Source organism: Hevea brasiliensis, chromosome 11 (assembly GCF_030052815.1).
Source record: "Hevea brasiliensis isolate MT/VB/25A 57/8 chromosome 11, ASM3005281v1, whole genome shotgun sequence".
Classification (NCBI taxonomy): domain Eukaryota; kingdom Viridiplantae; phylum Streptophyta; class Magnoliopsida; order Malpighiales; family Euphorbiaceae; genus Hevea; species Hevea brasiliensis.
The window spans coordinates 98639061-98656757 of NC_079503.1; the positions used below are offsets into that span (position 1 = coordinate 98639061).

The following is a 17697-nucleotide window of genomic DNA, read 5'->3' on the forward strand; positions in this document are numbered from 1 at the left end:
CGAATACCCAGAACAAGAGTTGTTCTTCTTCTTCAAGGACGGGTTACAACCTTGGGCGAAGCTGGAAGTGGAAAGGCGAGGTGCTCAAAGTCTTGCTAATGCCATTACCATTGCTGAAAGTCTTACCGAATACAAGAAGAGTGACAAGTCTAAGAGTAGAGACGGCAAAGGTAAGAATGCAGGGGAGAAAGGCGGAAGCAAGGAAAATTATAAAGAGGGTCCGAAAGAGGGGAAGAGCAAGAAGTCATGGAATGGGAAAAAAGGGAGCTGGAATGGGAAGTATCAGAGGTATGATGGTTCCAATTCTGCGCCAGCTGAAAGACCACCTTTGAGGTGTTTTACGTGTCAGGGACCTCATAAGAATGAGAAGGAAGATGTCAAGGTCCTAGCATGGGTTCCATGCAGTTAGCCGCTGTTGGTAAGGGAAAACACGTTGAGGTTCAGATGGCCAAGAAGGGAAGATTGTTTGCGCAGCTTAGAGTGGGGCAGAGTGAGGTTCTTGCATTGGTGGACACTGGAGCAACCGACAACTTCATGAAGCTCGAAGTGGCTGAAAGACTTGGCGTGGCATTTGACAAGCAAACAAACTGGTTGAAGGCGGTAAATTCACAGCCAATTCCTACTCACGGTGTAGCTCGCAATATAGCCGTGAATATTGGTGAGTGGAGTGGTTTTCTTGATTTCTCTGTTGTTGCAATGGACGATTACTGTTGTGTATTAGGAATGGATTTTATGGACAAAGTTAAAGCTATTCCTATTCCTTTTGCTGATTGCTTGTGTATTGTTGAGAATGATGGTGCGTGTATGGTTCCATTAAAAAGAAAGAATGGAAGCAGTATATTGTCGGCACTGCAGTTAGCAAATGGCGTGAGGAGAAATGAGCCAACCTTTTTGGTTGCTTTGTAAGCTGAAGATGGTAGTGTGACCAAGGATATGCCGCGTGAAGTTCATCAGGTCTTGGAAGAATTTCAGGATGTCATGCCCAGTGAACTGCCCAAGCAATTACCACCCCGACGTGAAGTGGACCATGAAATTGATTTGCTGCCTGGCGTGAAACCTCCTAGTGCAGTACCTTACCGCATGGCTCCACCTGAGCTTGAGGAGCTCAAGAAGCAGTTGAAGGAATTGTTGGACGCTGGTTTTATACAGCCTTCAAAGGCTCCATTTGGCGCACCTGTTTTGTTTCAAAAGAAGAAAGATGGCAGTTTGCGTTTGTGTATTGATTACCGAGCATTGAACAAAATTACGGTAAAAAATCCAATCCCACACATTGGTGAGCTGTTTGATAGACTTGGGGATGCCAGGTGGTTCTCCAAATTGGATTTGAGATCGGGCTATTATCAAGTTCGCATAGCGGAGGGGGATGAAGTGAAGACAGCTTGTGTCACTCGCTATGGATCATATGAGTTTCGGGTTATGCCGTTTGGTCTCACAAATGCCCCGGCAACTTTCTGCACATTGATGAACAAGGTATTTCACTCTTTTCTCGATGATTTTGTTGTGGTTTATTTAGATGATATTGTGGTGTACAGCCGGACTTTGCTAGAGCATCTTGAGCATCTTCGGTTGGTCTTCAGAAAATTGAGGGAGCATCACTTATTTGTGAAGAGAGAAAAGTGTGAATTTGCACAGCAGGAAGTGGGTTTTCTGGGACACATTGTTGGCCACGGAATGATCAGAATGGATAAAGCCAAGATCCAAGCTATTGATGATTGGGAGCCGCCCAAAAAGGTGACAGAGTTGAGATCCTTCCTGGGGTTAGCTAACTACTACAGGAGGTTCATTGAGGGGTACTCCCGCATAGCTGCACCGTTGACGGATTTGTTAAAGAAGGACAAGTCGTGGGAATGGAGTGAAAAGTGCCAGCTTGCTTTTGAAAGATTGAAACAGGCGCTCAAGCAGGAACCAGTCCTGAAATTGCCTGATTATTCTTCAGTGTTTGAGGTTCATACAGATGCTTCTGACTTTGCTATTGGAGGTATGCTCATGCAGGACAGACATCCCATTGCCTTTGAGAGTCGGAAGCTGAATGAGACCGAGAGGAGGTATACAGTTCAGGAGAAAGAGATGACAGCAGTGGTTCATTGCCTCAGAACTTGGTGGCACTATTTGTTGGGTAGCAGATTCACAGTGAAGACTGATAATGTTGCTACCAGTTACTTCCTCACACAGAAGAAACTTTCTCCAAAACAGGCTAGATGGCAAGCATTTTTGGGAGAGTTTGATTTTGTGATGGAATACAAGCCCGGGAAAGCCAACCTTGTTGCAGATGCACTGAGCCGTAAGGTAGAGTTGGCGGCAACAAATACACAGCCTACTCCGAGTTTGGTGGAGCGCCTAGTGGAGGGACTCCAACATGATCCGCAGGCCAAATTGTTGATAGAGTTGATTGGCCAAGGGAAGACCCGCAGATTTTGGAGAGATGATCATGGGTTAGTGCGGACCAGGAAAGGGGCAGTGTTTGTGCCGAGATGGGGCAGTTTGAGGAAGACTGTTATGCAGGAGTGTCATGACACTCGGTGGGCCGGCCACCCAGGTGCACAGCGCACCCAAGCTCTCATTAAGCGAGGTTACTACTGGCCGCGTATGGGGGATGACATACAGCTGTTTGTGAAGACTTGTTTGGTTTGTAGAGCCTCTCCTACACTCCACCACCATGGGAGAGTATCTCCATGGATTTTATTGTGGGATTGCCGAAGGTAGCGGGCCTTGGCAATATTATGGTCGTGGTGGACCGACTCAGTAAGTATGCTGTGTTCATGCCTACACCGATTCAGTTTGATGCAAAAGAGGCTGCCAGATTATTTTTCAGGGGTGTGGTAAAATATTAGGGACTGCCGAGAGACATTGTTAGTGACCGAGATGCGAGGTTCAAGTTGTTGATTGATGGGGATCGAGGTTCTCTCCAATTTCCACCAGTGGGTAAATGCACTACTGGAGTTGTATTTGAGGCACTTTGTGAGTGCTAACCAGAGAGATTGGCCCGAGTTGCTTGATGTGGTGCAATTCTCCTATAATCTCCAGAAGAGTGAAGCAACGGGAGCAAGTCCCTTTGAAGTTGCCACAGGACAGCAGCCCCTCACTCCACACACAGTGGCAATTCCATACCGAGGTCCGAATCCAACAGCTTTTCGGTTTGCCAAAGAGTGGAAAGAAAAAGTTGAGCTAGCAAAGGCTTCCTTGGATAGAGCTTCACGCAAAATGAAGAAGTGGACCGATGCTAAACGAAGACATCTTGAGTTTGATGTGGGAGATTTGGTGCTAGTCCGAATGTTCACTAGAACTCATGGAAAACGGCATAAAGGGTTGTTGAGAAAATATGAGGGACCGTTTCCAGTTGAGCAAAGAGTCGGGAAGGTAGCTTACCGTGTGAAACTGCCGGCGCAATTGGAGTGCCATCCGGTGTTCCATGTTAGTCTTTTGAAGCCATACCACGCCGACCAAGAAGACCCAGCCAGGAATAAATCAAAATGGGCACCAGTTGCAGTGACAACCACCTTAGAACATGAGCCCGAAGAAGTGATTGCACATAGAGTTGTTCCTCCATGGGGCGCCCACCCTGGTCATGTGGAGTATTTGGTGAAATGGAAGGGCCGTGGAGCTGAAGAGACTAGCTGGGAACATGAGTTGAATTTATGGCAGTTCGATGATGTGGTGAGGAGGTACGAGCTTGAGGCAACGGGGACGTTGCCGGAATGAGTGGGGGAGAGTGTCACCCCAAAGAAATTGCTCCCGCAATTGTCCAAAAATTTTCTGCGTGTGGCTGTCCCAATGAATCCAACATATGGGCTGTTCTCATTTATTTGGGATGTGAATATTGCATGGGCCATGAAGAGATTTACATGGGGATTTAATGTGGGTGCAGGTTGGACAATTAGTGGCGCACTAATGGACCTTAGTGGCCATCACATGCAGCGCATGAAGGAAGATGTCCACTTTCATTACGCATGGGACGAGTTTAACGTAAATTGGGAGAATGCATGGCGCAGCATGGCCTTGACAAGTGGGCAATTGCATGGGAGAGATAGGTGGCGTGAAGACACCCCGGCAAGTGGACTTGGGATCAAATTTGCATGGCCAAGCAGCAGCTCATGCAACGTGAACATATTGGAGGGAATTGTCCCGCCCAATCAGCTCTCATTTTAGTGGGACCCGAGCACTAAGCACCCAATCTGATGGCCCATATTTTCTCCCGCCTTGGACCAGCTAGGTGTCATCGGCTGCTCCATCCTCATGGCCACTAACTCAAGATTGCCGCCCAATTAGCACTAGATTACTGTAGTTTGAAATTGTTTAAAATCAGCCACATGTTGGCCATCATTAGGAGCCGCCCACTGCAGTGTATAAAAGGGCCTTGTCCCCTATTTCTTTGTACAGATGATACACATTTTCATTTGTAAATTGAGAGCAAATATTGCTTTGTAATTGTAAAGCATGAATACAAGAAGTAGCCTCCTTCATCAGATTGCGTCTCTCCTTTCTACCTTTCTTCACGTGATTATGTTTGCATGAGTTATTGTTGTTTTTGTTTTCTTGCTGCTTGCTTGTGTTTCGGTTGGTTCCTTGTGATTAGAAGGGTTGCCGATTGGGTCCTTGGGACTAATATTGAGGCTGACTTGTAGGGAGGAGCAAGTGCCGCACGTTTTGGGGCTTGTTTTTGGTTGTCAAAACTGTCCCAGCGTGACACACAACATGGAGGGGTGGGAGATTGGTAGCTGCCAACCAGGAATTGATGGCAGGGTGACAAACAACTGACGACTTCCGGGCATATCATACCATGCACTTGTTTTGCAGTGACAGCCAAAAGGGCTAACCCCATACCCCACAAACTCATCATCTTCTTATCCCTCTGCTAAGTTTTTTTTTTTTTTCAAAAGGAGTGCTCGGTCTGAAATGTGTTCACTCTTTTCTTAGGTGCATATAACATTTTATAGTGTTACTGATTACATTAAATTTCAAATCCAAACAGCTTAGAAGAATCAGGGAAGGAGAATTTCTTACCATAAATTTATATTAAACTTAGTTAAATTTTAAACATTCTTTGTCTTTATCCATTTTTAGACTGGATGAAAACCTACCTTATAGTGTATTTTTTTTTATTTAAAGACATATTTAATAATTTAATCAATTAATTATTGGGATGCCAGTAATTTTTATTAATTGATTGCTATTTGAGAGTTTAATCCCAATTTCGTGAAGTCAGCAAAAAAAAAAAAAGAAAGCAGCCTTGGACCCTTGTTGGCCATATGTTTGAACAATGGAGGAGAATGAAATTGCCACAAGCGACAGATAGAAAGACGATACAAAGATGGAAAACAAATTTATTCTTGTCAAACAGGAAATTAATTAGAAAACAAATGATTATGACTTTGGCCTTGCTTGTGGGTATGAGAGAGTTTTTCACTTTGTGATCATCGAGTCATTGTCTCAGCTTGGGAAGCTACATCCTCGCAATTTCCCTCAAAATGCTCCAACCTCTATACGCAATCCACAATCCTTCTTCTGCCCTTCCCTTCTCCAGGTTTTCCCTATCAAACAATTCAGAAAGAAAAATTGGTCACTGGCTACAATAGCCCACCTGCTCTATGGCTGTAAGTTGGTCTTTTTTTACAGGTTCAATCTTCTGATTTGTAGCATAGCTAAACTGGTTTGGTGAAGTATCCTGTATTCCTGTTAATTATGAAGTAGACTGGATTATTAATATTAAAAAGAAAGGTTAGCTGAACCAGAAAAGTTTGCCTTCATAGATTAACCTTTAATTCTCCGTGTAGGGTCAGCTGTTTGCTTGGGTTCATTTTAATCAATTCTTACATATGTTTGGTTAAGAATTCAAAATGTACCATGATTACCATCAGATAATAACAATTGATTTCTGACTATATGAAGTCCTAATCGATTTTAACACGCAGCCTAGGCCAGCCACAGGCCGGTTTCAGTTCTGAACCTACAGTGCAGGTTCATAGGATATGAACCTGAATAGACCCCAAGGTCTTCTTACAGTTTTGGTTTCAATTCCAGTTCAACCCAATTTGATCTTGTTTGATCAAAACTAACTATTTTTTTTTTTTTTCATTTTTCTTAAAATTTTTTTAGGTGAAAAAAAATTCAATTTTAACCCAAAACTTAATCAGCCGGTTCTAGTCTAATTCCATCATGATTCAAGTCAATTACGATTTTGACCAATTTAAATTCAATTTGAACCATTTTGATTTCACTTCTGACCAGGCCCCTGGCCGGATCTAAAACAGCAAGATTTTCACCTAAATATCGAGTGCAAATTAAGGTAGTTAGGTAGTTGAGCTGGTTGTCATTAAGAGATTGAAATGAAATATGTAGCCTCTTTTCATGATTTGGTTCTATCAATAAATAAGGATTATGATTTCTGAAATGCAACAAATGGCTTCTTCACACTCACAGCAGCAACGTTCCCATGTCCCAAAATTCGGAAACTGGGACGATGATAATATACCTTACACTGCATACTTTGATAATGCACGCAAAGAGAAGGCCAGCGTCCCCATTAACCCAAATGATCCGGAGCAGAATCCAGAGGCCTTCATGTATGGGAGAGGTGATTTGAGTTTTGGCCACAGCCAAAAGAGTATCACGTCAGAATCTGGCAGTTCTCTGCTGCAGGCTGCAGGTTATCGTCGGGAAAAATCCGAGCGGAAGAAGGGTTGGGTCACTGAGGGAGCTAATAATAGCTTCTCTACATCTGTTGCCCCGCAGCATTGTAGACACAGAAGTGCAAGTCATCCATCTGATAATGACAAAGTGAGTGCAGTGGCTTTTTATTCCGTGATTTTAATTATTATATATTGCTTGCTTCAGTGGGATGGGATCTGATATTTTAATTTTATGGGTGGCTGCATCAATATCAGCACCATAGATCAACTTCAATTCCTCAATTTGGAGCTTGGGATGAAACAGACCCCAATTCTGGAGAAGGTTTTACTGTAATTTTCAACAGAGTGAAAGAGGAGAAAAAAAATTCATCTGCTGCAATCCCACCTCTCCCACCACAGCCATCTTATTATCCTGCACCTCAAAGAAACCAATCTACTTCTTCCTCTCCATCAAGGGTAATTAAGACTCTTGTTTCATTTATGCAGCCATGATAAGAAATTATAAACCTTGTGTTCTTCATTCAATTAATTATCAAATATTATATCCTGCAGCTCTGTTGCTGTCTTTTTTCTTGCGGAAGCAAGTGATGGAATGGAATGGTTATTTTTCGCTTCTCATGGCTTTGTTTCTTCATCACTCGGAAGTTGGAACAATTTAAGATTTTGTCTTTGTATTATTTAATATTGCTCCTTATTGCCCATGACTTCTGTAATTAACATGTTATTGTTTATTTTCTTGGTCTTTTTATAAAACAAATAATATATGTATTGATTGTTTTTCAAGTTACTTGGTAATGTGTTCGTATTGGTTAGGGCAATCAAAAGAAAACGATTCAATCCTTTATATTCTTTTTGCATTGTCTTGCATTCTAAATATGAGTAAATTTTTTTTTTTAATCAAATATATACAAGGCTAGAAATTTAAGCGTTTTATGCATTTCTTTTATTTTAAATTTGGTTAAAATTGGCATAAATTTAAAAGATTGTGTATATAATAAAGAAAATTAAAAAGATTGTCTATAATTGAAAATGGACTTTTGCCTGGAATTAAGAGATTATGCAGCTGTAATCTCACCTTTTCCAAACAGGAAATAACCCTTCATTTTCTCCTCAAAAATATATCAACAATGCCTTCCTCAGTCTCCTTTCTGTAATATATATGACTGAACCATTATATATATAGTTGAAGCTCATTCTGAATCTATCAATAGCAATCAACCAAACTATTTCTTTTTCTGCAGAACATAAATGGAATTACTAACAGCAAATAGTGGGAAGCCTTGTCTTGATCATTTTTTATCATGTTTTATAGGATATTCTATGTATGAATTCGATGTTGAGAGGACAGTGTGCAACATGGTTTTTTCATGATGACTCCCAACCGTTGGTGCCCCCCGAAACTAAAACCTTACAACGTCCACTTCGACTTGCAGATGGCACCACCTCTGTGCTTGCTACCATCACACACCCTCCTCAAAAGTTTTATCTTAGCATCCATGTTTATGGCGTTGAGTACCTTTCTAGTGAAGACAAAGAAATCACACGTGCAAGTTCACATATATTTACACTTTTGTACAAATTTGTGAGTGTGTGTGTGTGTATATATATATATATCGGTTTTTCTAAGACAAAAAGCTTAATTTGCAGTGCCAAGTTAGTCGAATGCTAAGTTTATCGGAAATATTGAAAGATTTCTATAAAAAACATCCAGAAGCTAAGAAGAAAGAATTTGGTAGGCTCTTTCGATCAGCTACTCTCTTTGAAGATGCTGTTAAGTGTTTTCTCCTCTGTAATTGCACGTAAGTCATCTATTCTTGAAAGGTTTATATATGCTATAGTTACTTTCAATTAGCAGAAATATTCTCAAAACATATATATTCATGTCAATTTATATTACTCGTACTTGGCAAGATGATCAGAACTGAGAATTTCTTGCCGTATATCTATATATATATGTATAAATAAACAATACAATATAGGTGGAAGAGAACATTGAGCATGGCTGAAGCTCTTTGCAGCCTTCAACCTACAATAGCCTCTGTTCTGGAATATCAAACCTACAAAGCCAAAACACAAGGAAGAACATTTATCCCACATGCAGAAGCAGTACTGAAAGGAAAAACCAAGGCTAATAACAAGCGTGCGAAACTTGGACGGAACCCATCAATGGATGGAATGGCGAATTTTCCAAGCTCAAAAGAATTGGCTATAGTGGATGTTGATTATTTGAACCAGCACTGCAATCTTGGACACAGAGCAAAAACTGTTATTGATTTTGCTGTATCTGTTGAGAGTGGGAAACTAAAGCTTAAAGATTTTGAGCATCCACTCATAACAGTTGGAAACATTGAAAATGATAATTCATGGAGACCATACGTGGATATAAGCAAGCAACTTAGGAAGATCAATGGCCTTGGTCCTTTTACTTGTGCCAATATATTGATGTGCGTTGGATTTTACCATCAAATCCCAATAGATACTGAAACAATTCGGCTTGTTAGAAAGGTATATGGCAAGGAAAACTGCACCAGAAAGGCCATTGAAAACGAAATCAAGGAAATCTATGTAAAGTATGACCCATACCAATGCTTGGCTTACTGGTATGTGCAGTTTATTTATTATTCTATCTAGCACAACAATTTCAATTTTCCCAAAAAAATGGTTATGGTTTATTAGATTTTTTGTTCTTGTTGGTGAATTTGTTTGCAGGTTTGATCTCCTGAATGACTATGAGAGCACATTTGGGAAGCTAAGTGAGTTGCCTAGTCTAGCTGCCATACTGTCACTGGAAGCATTAAATCCAAGGAAAAAGTTGCTGAAAATAATGGAGAATAAGAAGAAAAAAAAATCGGCATCTTCAATTAGATTGGTGGATTGATAAGGTTTTTTTTTTTTTTTTTTTCAGACTGGTAATTAAGTTGAATAAAAACATTTCAAGGTGATTATTGGTTTTGATTAATTATTTAGCACAAAATCTTGTTTGCTTCATTCGATATGGTATGAACGAAAATAACATAAATGAATAACAGGATCCTACACCAAACAGGACAGATGGAAACTAGCCAAATGTCTAACTTGTTGAAAATGGAGATTGCTGCTGATTTCTTTGATACTAAATTACCCTTCTTCCATGATTCCAATATGTCATCACAACACAAAAGGCTGTTCGCCTCTAATTGAGTTGCCACCTTCCCCCCTCCTGTATCTGTTATGTATTTCTAACATATGGTCTTACCCTTTTTTTTCCACCGTTTCCTTGTTGTAACATTTATTATTGGTCGGACTGCGGTCTTTTAAAGGAGAAGTGAGGGTGTGAAACATTTTTCATGCAGCCATATTGCTTTATATTTTTTTGTCTGGTGGAATGATGCAGTAGCAGGTCCTTATGTGCCTTTTCTGCTTGTAATTGGATTTCCTATTTGCATAGATCGTTTTCAAACATTATAATATAAGATTGTCTTATTCTATGTTTGTGGGACTTTTTTGTTCATCCAATGACGAGCCCATTAATAAAGAAACAGTCAACCCAATGTTGCGTGAACTTTTTGAAAAAGAACAGAATGATCTTGTCATGGACTTGGTTGAGATTCCCAAGAAGGCTTGTGATCAATTATTTATATATATTGAAATTATTATTGCCATCAATTCCCTAATTTTGTTATAAAATATATAATTAAAGCTGTGAATGTATCATGGGAAATGAGACTGAACAATTGTCGTTGCCATCAACGTTTGAGAAGACAAAAACAATTGCCGGTTTTGATCTGATCGCAGAAAGAGACAATGTAAATCGGCAAGAGTCTGGTATTGGATTTCATTCTTCAATTGTTGTTGGCCCGCCATACGATATTTCCCATCTGTTTCGTTTCAGAAATCGCGTTCAGCGTTTATCCCTATATTGACGATCGATCCAACGGTGTCAATCAATTAGCCTACAGCGTCATCAATTCTCTTTGATTCAGGCTCAGCTTGTTGCTTTACATTGCGAGTCGTGAGCAGTGATAGTAAGAATCCAAATGGATACGAAGAAAAATTTTGGCAAGAGATTTGAAGAGAAGGTGGCGATTGTCACAGCTTCCACTCAGGGCATAGGCTTTGCAATAGCCCAGCGACTCGGCTGGGAAGGCGCCGCCGTTGTCATCTCTTCTCGCAAGCAGGTTCACTCTCCTTTATTCCTTTTTTCTTGGCGCTTTTTTGGGTTTGGAGTAGACCAGAATAATTACCTCAGCTCAACCAAACTAGCTCCTGAATCTCTTTTATTTGATGGGATTTTTTTTTTTTTCAAATTAGCCTCCAATTTGATTGCTTCTTCTCTTTTTCTGGTAGTTTGATTATTGTCAAAATTGTTATCGTTTTGTTTCAAGTTATCTTGTCATGGAGTGCCAAGTTCCATGAGCAAAAAGTGAGGCTTCGGTTGGATAATTTGCTTTATCATATAGAAAAGTAAAGGGTGTTTTGGAAGAAGATTAATTTCTCTGGTACTGTATAGAAATAGCAGAGAACTTGTTGCCCTGTAATGTATATTTGGCTAAAAAATGTATTTATACAATTGTCAAGATATATTATACAACAACCAATGTGTGTATAATAAGTACAGTCAACATACAGGTATATGTTATCAGAAAGAAGAACAACTCATGTCAACTCATGTCATACTGAATCAGTTATTACCGAACCAGTTGATTAAATTAGACACATTTTAGTGCAGGTTTTGCTTTCTCAGTTGGGCATTTTTTTATATGCATCTACTAAGATTACTTGAAGATTGTTGATTCTGGAATGTTCACATTGATCCAGAAAAATGTAGATGAGGCTGTTGAGAAACTTAAAGCTCAGGGTATCCAAGTGTTAGGTGTTGTTTGTCATGTCTCAAATGCAGAACAAAGAAAGAATCTCATTGAGAAGACAGTTGAGGTGAGAAACTAATATTTTGTGGGTCTTTTCGCCTTTTCATGCTTTGCTATTTTTCAGGGCTACCTCTTTTAGCCCCTTTCTTTATATATCTATTTCGATTGTTTAAACTTTATATGCTATAATCGCAAGACCTTTTACTCAGGTAGAACTTAGGATTTTCTTAATGATAGAAAGTTAATGGTATTTGGTTTCAGAAATATGGAAAAATAGATGTGGTTGTATCCAATGCCGCTGCAAATCCATCTGCTGAATCTATTTTGGAGACTCAAGAATCTGTCCTTGACAAGCTTTGGGAAATCAATGTCAAAGCCTCTATCCTTCTTTTGAAGGTATCTCTTTTTTTTTCTTTTTTCTTTTTTTTTTTTTGTCAATATCATCTTGGAGTTTTGATATTACATATTGCTGAATGCCTTTGCAAATTCAAGTGGTTATCAAGAGAATATCCAGCCGATTTTCCTTGATTTTTCTCAGTTTTATTTCTTGATAATCTTTTATTAAACACTCCCCAAGTTAAAGAGATGCTACTCCAGTTTCCATGCACTGACATTTTTCACATTTCTAGATACTCACCTTTTTTGTTTTGGAGGGCAGGATGCTGCTCCTCATATGCAGAAGGGTTCTTCAGTCATTTTGATTTCCTCAATCGGTGGTTACAATCCTCATGCTTCCATGGCTATATATGGGGTGACAAAGACAGCTCTTCTTGGGCTTACTAAGGTAGGTATTTGAGTCCTGCATTCTTGTTGTATGTTGTTTCTTCTGCATTAGCAAACTATGGATTGCTTAGCTTGATGTCTTTCCTTCGTCAAGTTACTCAAATATGAGCTGGAAGTTGTTACCCAGTGTTGAGAAGACTGATTTGCTCTCATTCATTTAGTCTATGTTTTCCATGCAAATAGAAAATTTCCTAAATACAAGGGTCTCATAATGGATGAAAACTCTTCCTCCCATAACACTCCAGTCCCTCATCCTTAGGTTGGAATTTGCGACCTTGAAAATGGAATTATAAGTTTTACTATGAAGCCATTGTCTTAGGATCTTACATATTAAGTATAATGTAATGAACTTGTGTTTTATTATGTTTATCATTATGTTGTCTAATTTTCTTAGGAAGATGGTTGGATAGGTGACAATGTTGTTATGCTTTTGATGCTTAATCTTTCTTGATCTTTGTTCAGGCCCTTGCAGCTGAAATGGCACCTGATACTCGTGTAAATTGTATTGCTCCTGGGTTTGTACCAACACATTTTGCCGATTTCATCACAAAAAGTGACGCCATGGTAAGTACATAATTTCAAGCATTAGTTGTTTCAATATTTGAAATAAGCTAAGCACTGCTTATTGACCGAATTTGTTTCTTAATTCTTGTAGAGGAAGTCCATTGAGCAAAATACGTTGCTTAACAGGCTTGGTACCACAGAAGACATGGCTTCTGCAACTGCCTTTTTGGCATCCGATGATGCTTCTTATATAACAGGAGAAACTTTGGTCGTGGCTGGTGGGATGCCGTCTAGACTATAGCCCCGTCTCTTTAAACTAGCCTTGTATCCCTTCATTTTTATTTTATTTTTTTAACTTCTTGTTCCCTCCGAGGAAAGGACTAATGTTTTGAATCTTGGCAACTTCATTAACTATGTCATTAAGTCTAATTCCGCTTTCATAAAATGATTTAATTATTATAATTTTTATAAATTCAGATGTTCAACAAGTTTCAGTTTTAATTTAAGTGTTCAATGGATTAATCTAAATAATACAAGCACAGTGAAATGCCAACGTGTATTAGAATTTAGAATGACATCGTATTCATCGGTCATTTTTCATTGGCCTCCTAAATACACAATTTTACTTGCCATACTAACGTCAAGTTCATTTGAAGCAACTATTGCCGAACCCCTGCGGCAACCCTGCTGACTTATGTACAAAAATCAGCCCAAATAAAAGTGCTAAGTGCCGTTGTGATGCAACATTTTCCGGCTTCTTTGCACATCTATGCTCCCCAGTAAACTCCTGTCACAATCTTTGACGCATATTTAATGCTTTTACTCTAGATTACGCTTCAATCACAGATCATCTTTCAGTCTAGTGGCTCTGGAACTTTCAAGGCCATTTAATATGCAGTTTAGATACCTGGAAACAAAGACAATGTGGTTCAGGGGATCCTCATGATTCCACTGCTCACCACCCTTCCACTCTTTACTTGTGAAATCCAGTTCAAGACGGGACCCAAATTGTGGTGAAACACCAGATATCTACACAGGAACTACATTGGTGTCTTCATTGTCATCAAACATCAAAATAGGACCTTCAACATAAGTTGGGAGTAGGCATTGGAACCATTGACAGCCTGTTGACACAGGCTTCTGTGGTGGAACTATCGTCACCCCGTTATCATGGCGTTGAACAACACCCATCACACTTACAGTACTCCTTTTACATAACTGAAATAAAACACAATCTTATGAAGCATTCAATTGAGAAAGCTTAAAACCAAATGCCAAGGATTCAATCAGTTCCTAAGAGACGAGGGAATTTAAGACATGAATAAAAACCAAATGGAGGGTAAAAAAGGAATATTTAGTGACATACCCTTCTTTGAGGCGCATAATCCGGTCATCACTGGAGAGGCTGCGATCAGCTAGCCAGCGTAAAAAAACTAGGAGATAAATCTGTATTCTCCTTCTTTACATCAACTACTATAACTGGCTTGGCATATGGAGCAACCTTAGCTCCATGACCTGCCTTCACTAATGCTCTCAATCCAGACTGGAAATCTGATATGTAAAAATCCGCAACATATTTCTGTTCACCAGAATCAATGTGTCATTATAATGCACAACAGGACTTGCTTTCTCCCGGAAAAATAAGAACCCAGACACAGCCAAGAACTGAAACATTCCCAACACAAATGAAACAATTAAATATTTAGACAACAAAAGTATCATACCCAGTTGTTGGTTGTTGTTTTGTGCAGCTGTATTCTATAAATTGGAAACCAAGAAGAATTGTATTTCCTTACTCCAAAAAATTGCCAGTTAAACAATCGTCAAATCAGGTGCAGACGCAGCACTACAGTTGCCTATTAGCTTATAATCAAGCAAGAGTTGGAGCTTTTACGCTACTATTGAAATATGTGGAAGTTAATTTTTATGCACTAGATCCCTTTATTTAACATGCCTACGACATTGCAAGTAAATTTCATGTTCTCATTCAGCTAGATGCTGTTAGGAATGGAGCTGGGTCAAGTGAATGTAGTTGAGCTGAGCTGTGGGACTGAATTAGAGGAAGCAGTTGTGAGAATTTGAATGTAACTAGAATTAGTTAAATGTAATTGATTGAGAAATAACTGTAGGCAAGAGAGTATAGATGCTATATAGGTTGTATTGACAGATTATGGAATGAATAATACATATTACTTTTCTCTGATCTCCCTTCCATTCTTCTTCAACTTATCTTCTATTTTTCTCTGTGATCTTCCATTCTACTGAGATTGAAGTTAGGTCTTATGTCCACAAGGCCTAACAAATTGGTATTAGGGTAGGTTTGATCAAGGGAAATTCTCCTTCTTCTTCTATAATTTCTTCTTTATCTCTCTCTTCATCACCCCCTTGTCTCTGAATCTATCCCTCTTTCTTCTAAATCTTCTTCCCTTTCCTTTGATTTCCTGGTTACCAAACACTCTAATCTGGATTCTTATAAATTTAGTTATCTTCCACTATTTTTTATCCCTTCCCTTCTTTCCATTAAATTTCATCTGTTTCTTTTCATTTTCCTTTAACACAAACCCTAGCTCCTATCGCTACACAAATTGAAGAAATTTTGGCAGAAAAGCCCATGTCTTGTGTCACGGAGTAAGTGTTTGCTCACCTCAAACTGGGCTTAAACCGTGCGACACTTAGTCAATTGGCAAGACTAAGTCAGCCTATCAACTCAAGTAGTCTATACAAGATAGACTAAGATGGGTGATAAGTGTGAAAGATGGTGAGAAGATGAAAGTAAAGTAGAAAACACACTTGGGAGAATTTGGCAAAAGGGAAGTAATGTTATAACTCAAGAAGAGTAGCTTTACAAGCCTAAAACTTCACAAGTGAGCTAAAAATTGGCTAAGTGTGCAAGGAGCTTTGTGGATCTCTCTATGCATGAAAATGAGCCTCAAGACCCCTATTTATAGTGTTTTGGACGAGTTGGAACTCCCCTTGGCGGCCAAAATTCAAAAGGTGGCGGGCTGGCAACTTTCTGGCGATGAACCTCATTTTGGTGGGCTGCCAACGCAGGTGAACCTCGTTTGGGAGGACTGGCAGCCCGCGGGCGCCTTGCCTGTCCCGCGTGCGCCTGGCGCCCAGCAGCTCCCGCACAGATTTGAACCTCGTCCCACGCGCACCTGGCATTCCCGCTCGCCAGTTTGAACCTCGTTTCCTCGCGCGCTGTCTACCCGCTGCTCCAGCGCGCCCGTCTGGGCCTCGAGCCCATGCCTCGCACGCTGAACCTCGTTTTGGGCTTGTCTCATCCACAGGTTGCTCCCACACGCCCGATTGGCCTTTGGGCCCGCTCTAGGCCTCCTGAACCTCGTTTTGGGGCGCTCCTAGGCCCAGCACGCCCAATGCCTGCAATGAACCTCATTTTGGGCCCTGGCTCGCAGACTTAACCTCATTTGCTCCAGCAGTACCCAATTGCTCTCCAGCTCACCCGGTAGGCCTGTTTGGCTAAAAATTCCATTTCCGCTCGTGTTGCCTACCATCAACACGTACCTCCCTCTTGCCCCCACAAGGATTTGCACCCGTTGAACCTCACTCTACAGGTAACCTTGTGAAAAAAAATTAGACTTTGGGAGCTCAATAGTGAGGGTGTCACATTCTCCCCCACTCATCTTCGTGATGCCCTCGTCGCGTCTTGCCAGTAAGCTAGCACCTTATCTTCATGTTGCCAAAGGGACAGCTCATGCTCTCAGCTAGCTTCATCATCTGAGGCACCTTTCCATTTCACTAAATACTCCTTATACCCAGGATGAATGCCTCTCTGTGGTACCTCCCTATGAGTAAGTATCTCCTCCACGTCCCGCTCAAAGGTGATAGTGATTGCTGTAGGGGCCCTCTTCGACTGGTTGCGGCTCAGGTCCTCCTCATCATGATGGTAGGGCTTTAGCAGACTCACGTGGAATACTGGATGCACCTCCAAGTGAGCAGGCAGCTTCACTCTGTAGGCTAGCTTGCCAACCCTCTTCTCAATAGGGAATGGTCCCTCATACTTGCAAAGCAAGCCCTTATGCATCTTGTGATAGTTGTGAACCGTGTGAGCAATGATCTTGACCATCACAAGATCTCCCTCTTGGAACTCCACATGCCGCCTCTGTCACACCTTACCCCTCCGTAAGGCATAACATGATCCCGTAGAATACTTAATGAACTACCGAACTTCACCTACCGATAACTCATTAAGTACCCTACAAGGGATTTTAAAACGATTTTCTTACATTTTGGAAGTGGTGAGCATTTTAGTGAGAATTAAAAACCATTTATTCAAAGCTTAAAGACTAGTAAAAATTTTTGTCCATTTAAATTTTGCCGCAAATTTTATAAAAATTTTGACAGAGTTCCGTTTGAAACTGGAGAAAACAGTTCTTCAAATACCTAAAAAAAATACTTTCAAAAACATTTCACAACTCCCAACCTTCAATAACTCAATCAACTCAGTTCAACACACTTCAAAATAATTTCACAATACAATTCAAGACTTATCATCTCAAAATATTTAATATTTCCAATCACAAAGCATAAAGTAAGAAATTCATAAGTACAAATATTAATTTACAAAAGGAACTAAAAAAAAATATTATTACAATTTATTTACAACTGCTCAACTACATTGATACATACAACATTTTTATATTTACATCAAGATTATCTACAATGGTATAAAATAATATCCGTACAAAATGGTCAGAGTAGTCCTCGATTTAACAGCAGCTCACTCTGCTGCTTTCTCCTTGCTCTTATCTGCGACAGCAAAATAAGCTATCGCTGAGTATAAAAATACTTAGCGGTGCACAATAAAAATTTAAAATACAATAAATAAATCATTCATTGCCAAACACAATTTAAATATTTCTCAATCACATTTCACAAATATCAAAGTTCATAATAACACCATTTTGTCAAATAAT

At 40.0% G+C, this 17697-nt stretch overlaps 2 protein-coding genes across 4 annotated transcripts; both read left to right on the forward strand.

The window, feature by feature from the left end:
• The first annotated feature begins 5251 nt into the window (after nt 1-5251).
• LOC110654478 (RPM1-interacting protein 4) lies at nt 5252-7470 on the forward strand. Of its 2 annotated transcripts, none has more exons than XM_058130499.1 (4): nt 5252-5591; nt 6421-6774; nt 6882-7082; nt 7179-7470. In XM_058130499.1, the coding sequence occupies exons 1-4, from the start codon at nt 5586-5588 to the stop codon at nt 7212-7214; spliced, it is 597 nt and encodes a 198-aa protein (XP_057986482.1). In that variant the 5' UTR covers nt 5252-5585; the 3' UTR covers nt 7215-7470. The 2 variants fall into 2 exon arrangements, with proteins under 2 accessions (XP_057986482.1, XP_021666178.2); XM_021810486.2 differs by having other exon boundaries at nt 5260-5591; nt 6418-6774.
• A 2739-nt stretch (nt 7471-10209) lies between these two features.
• Nucleotides 10210-13248, forward strand: LOC110666230 (tropinone reductase-like 3). 2 transcript variants are annotated; one of them, XM_021826643.2, is made up of 6 exons: nt 10210-10783; nt 11424-11540; nt 11735-11869; nt 12132-12257; nt 12719-12820; nt 12912-13248. In XM_021826643.2, the coding sequence occupies exons 1-6, from the start codon at nt 10643-10645 to the stop codon at nt 13059-13061; spliced, it is 771 nt and encodes a 256-aa protein (XP_021682335.2). In that variant the 5' UTR covers nt 10210-10642; the 3' UTR covers nt 13062-13248. The 2 variants fall into 2 exon arrangements, with proteins under 2 accessions (XP_021682335.2, XP_057986483.1); XM_058130500.1 differs by having other exon boundaries at nt 10654-10783; nt 11335-11540.
• Nucleotides 13249-17697: the final 4449 nt, after the last annotated feature.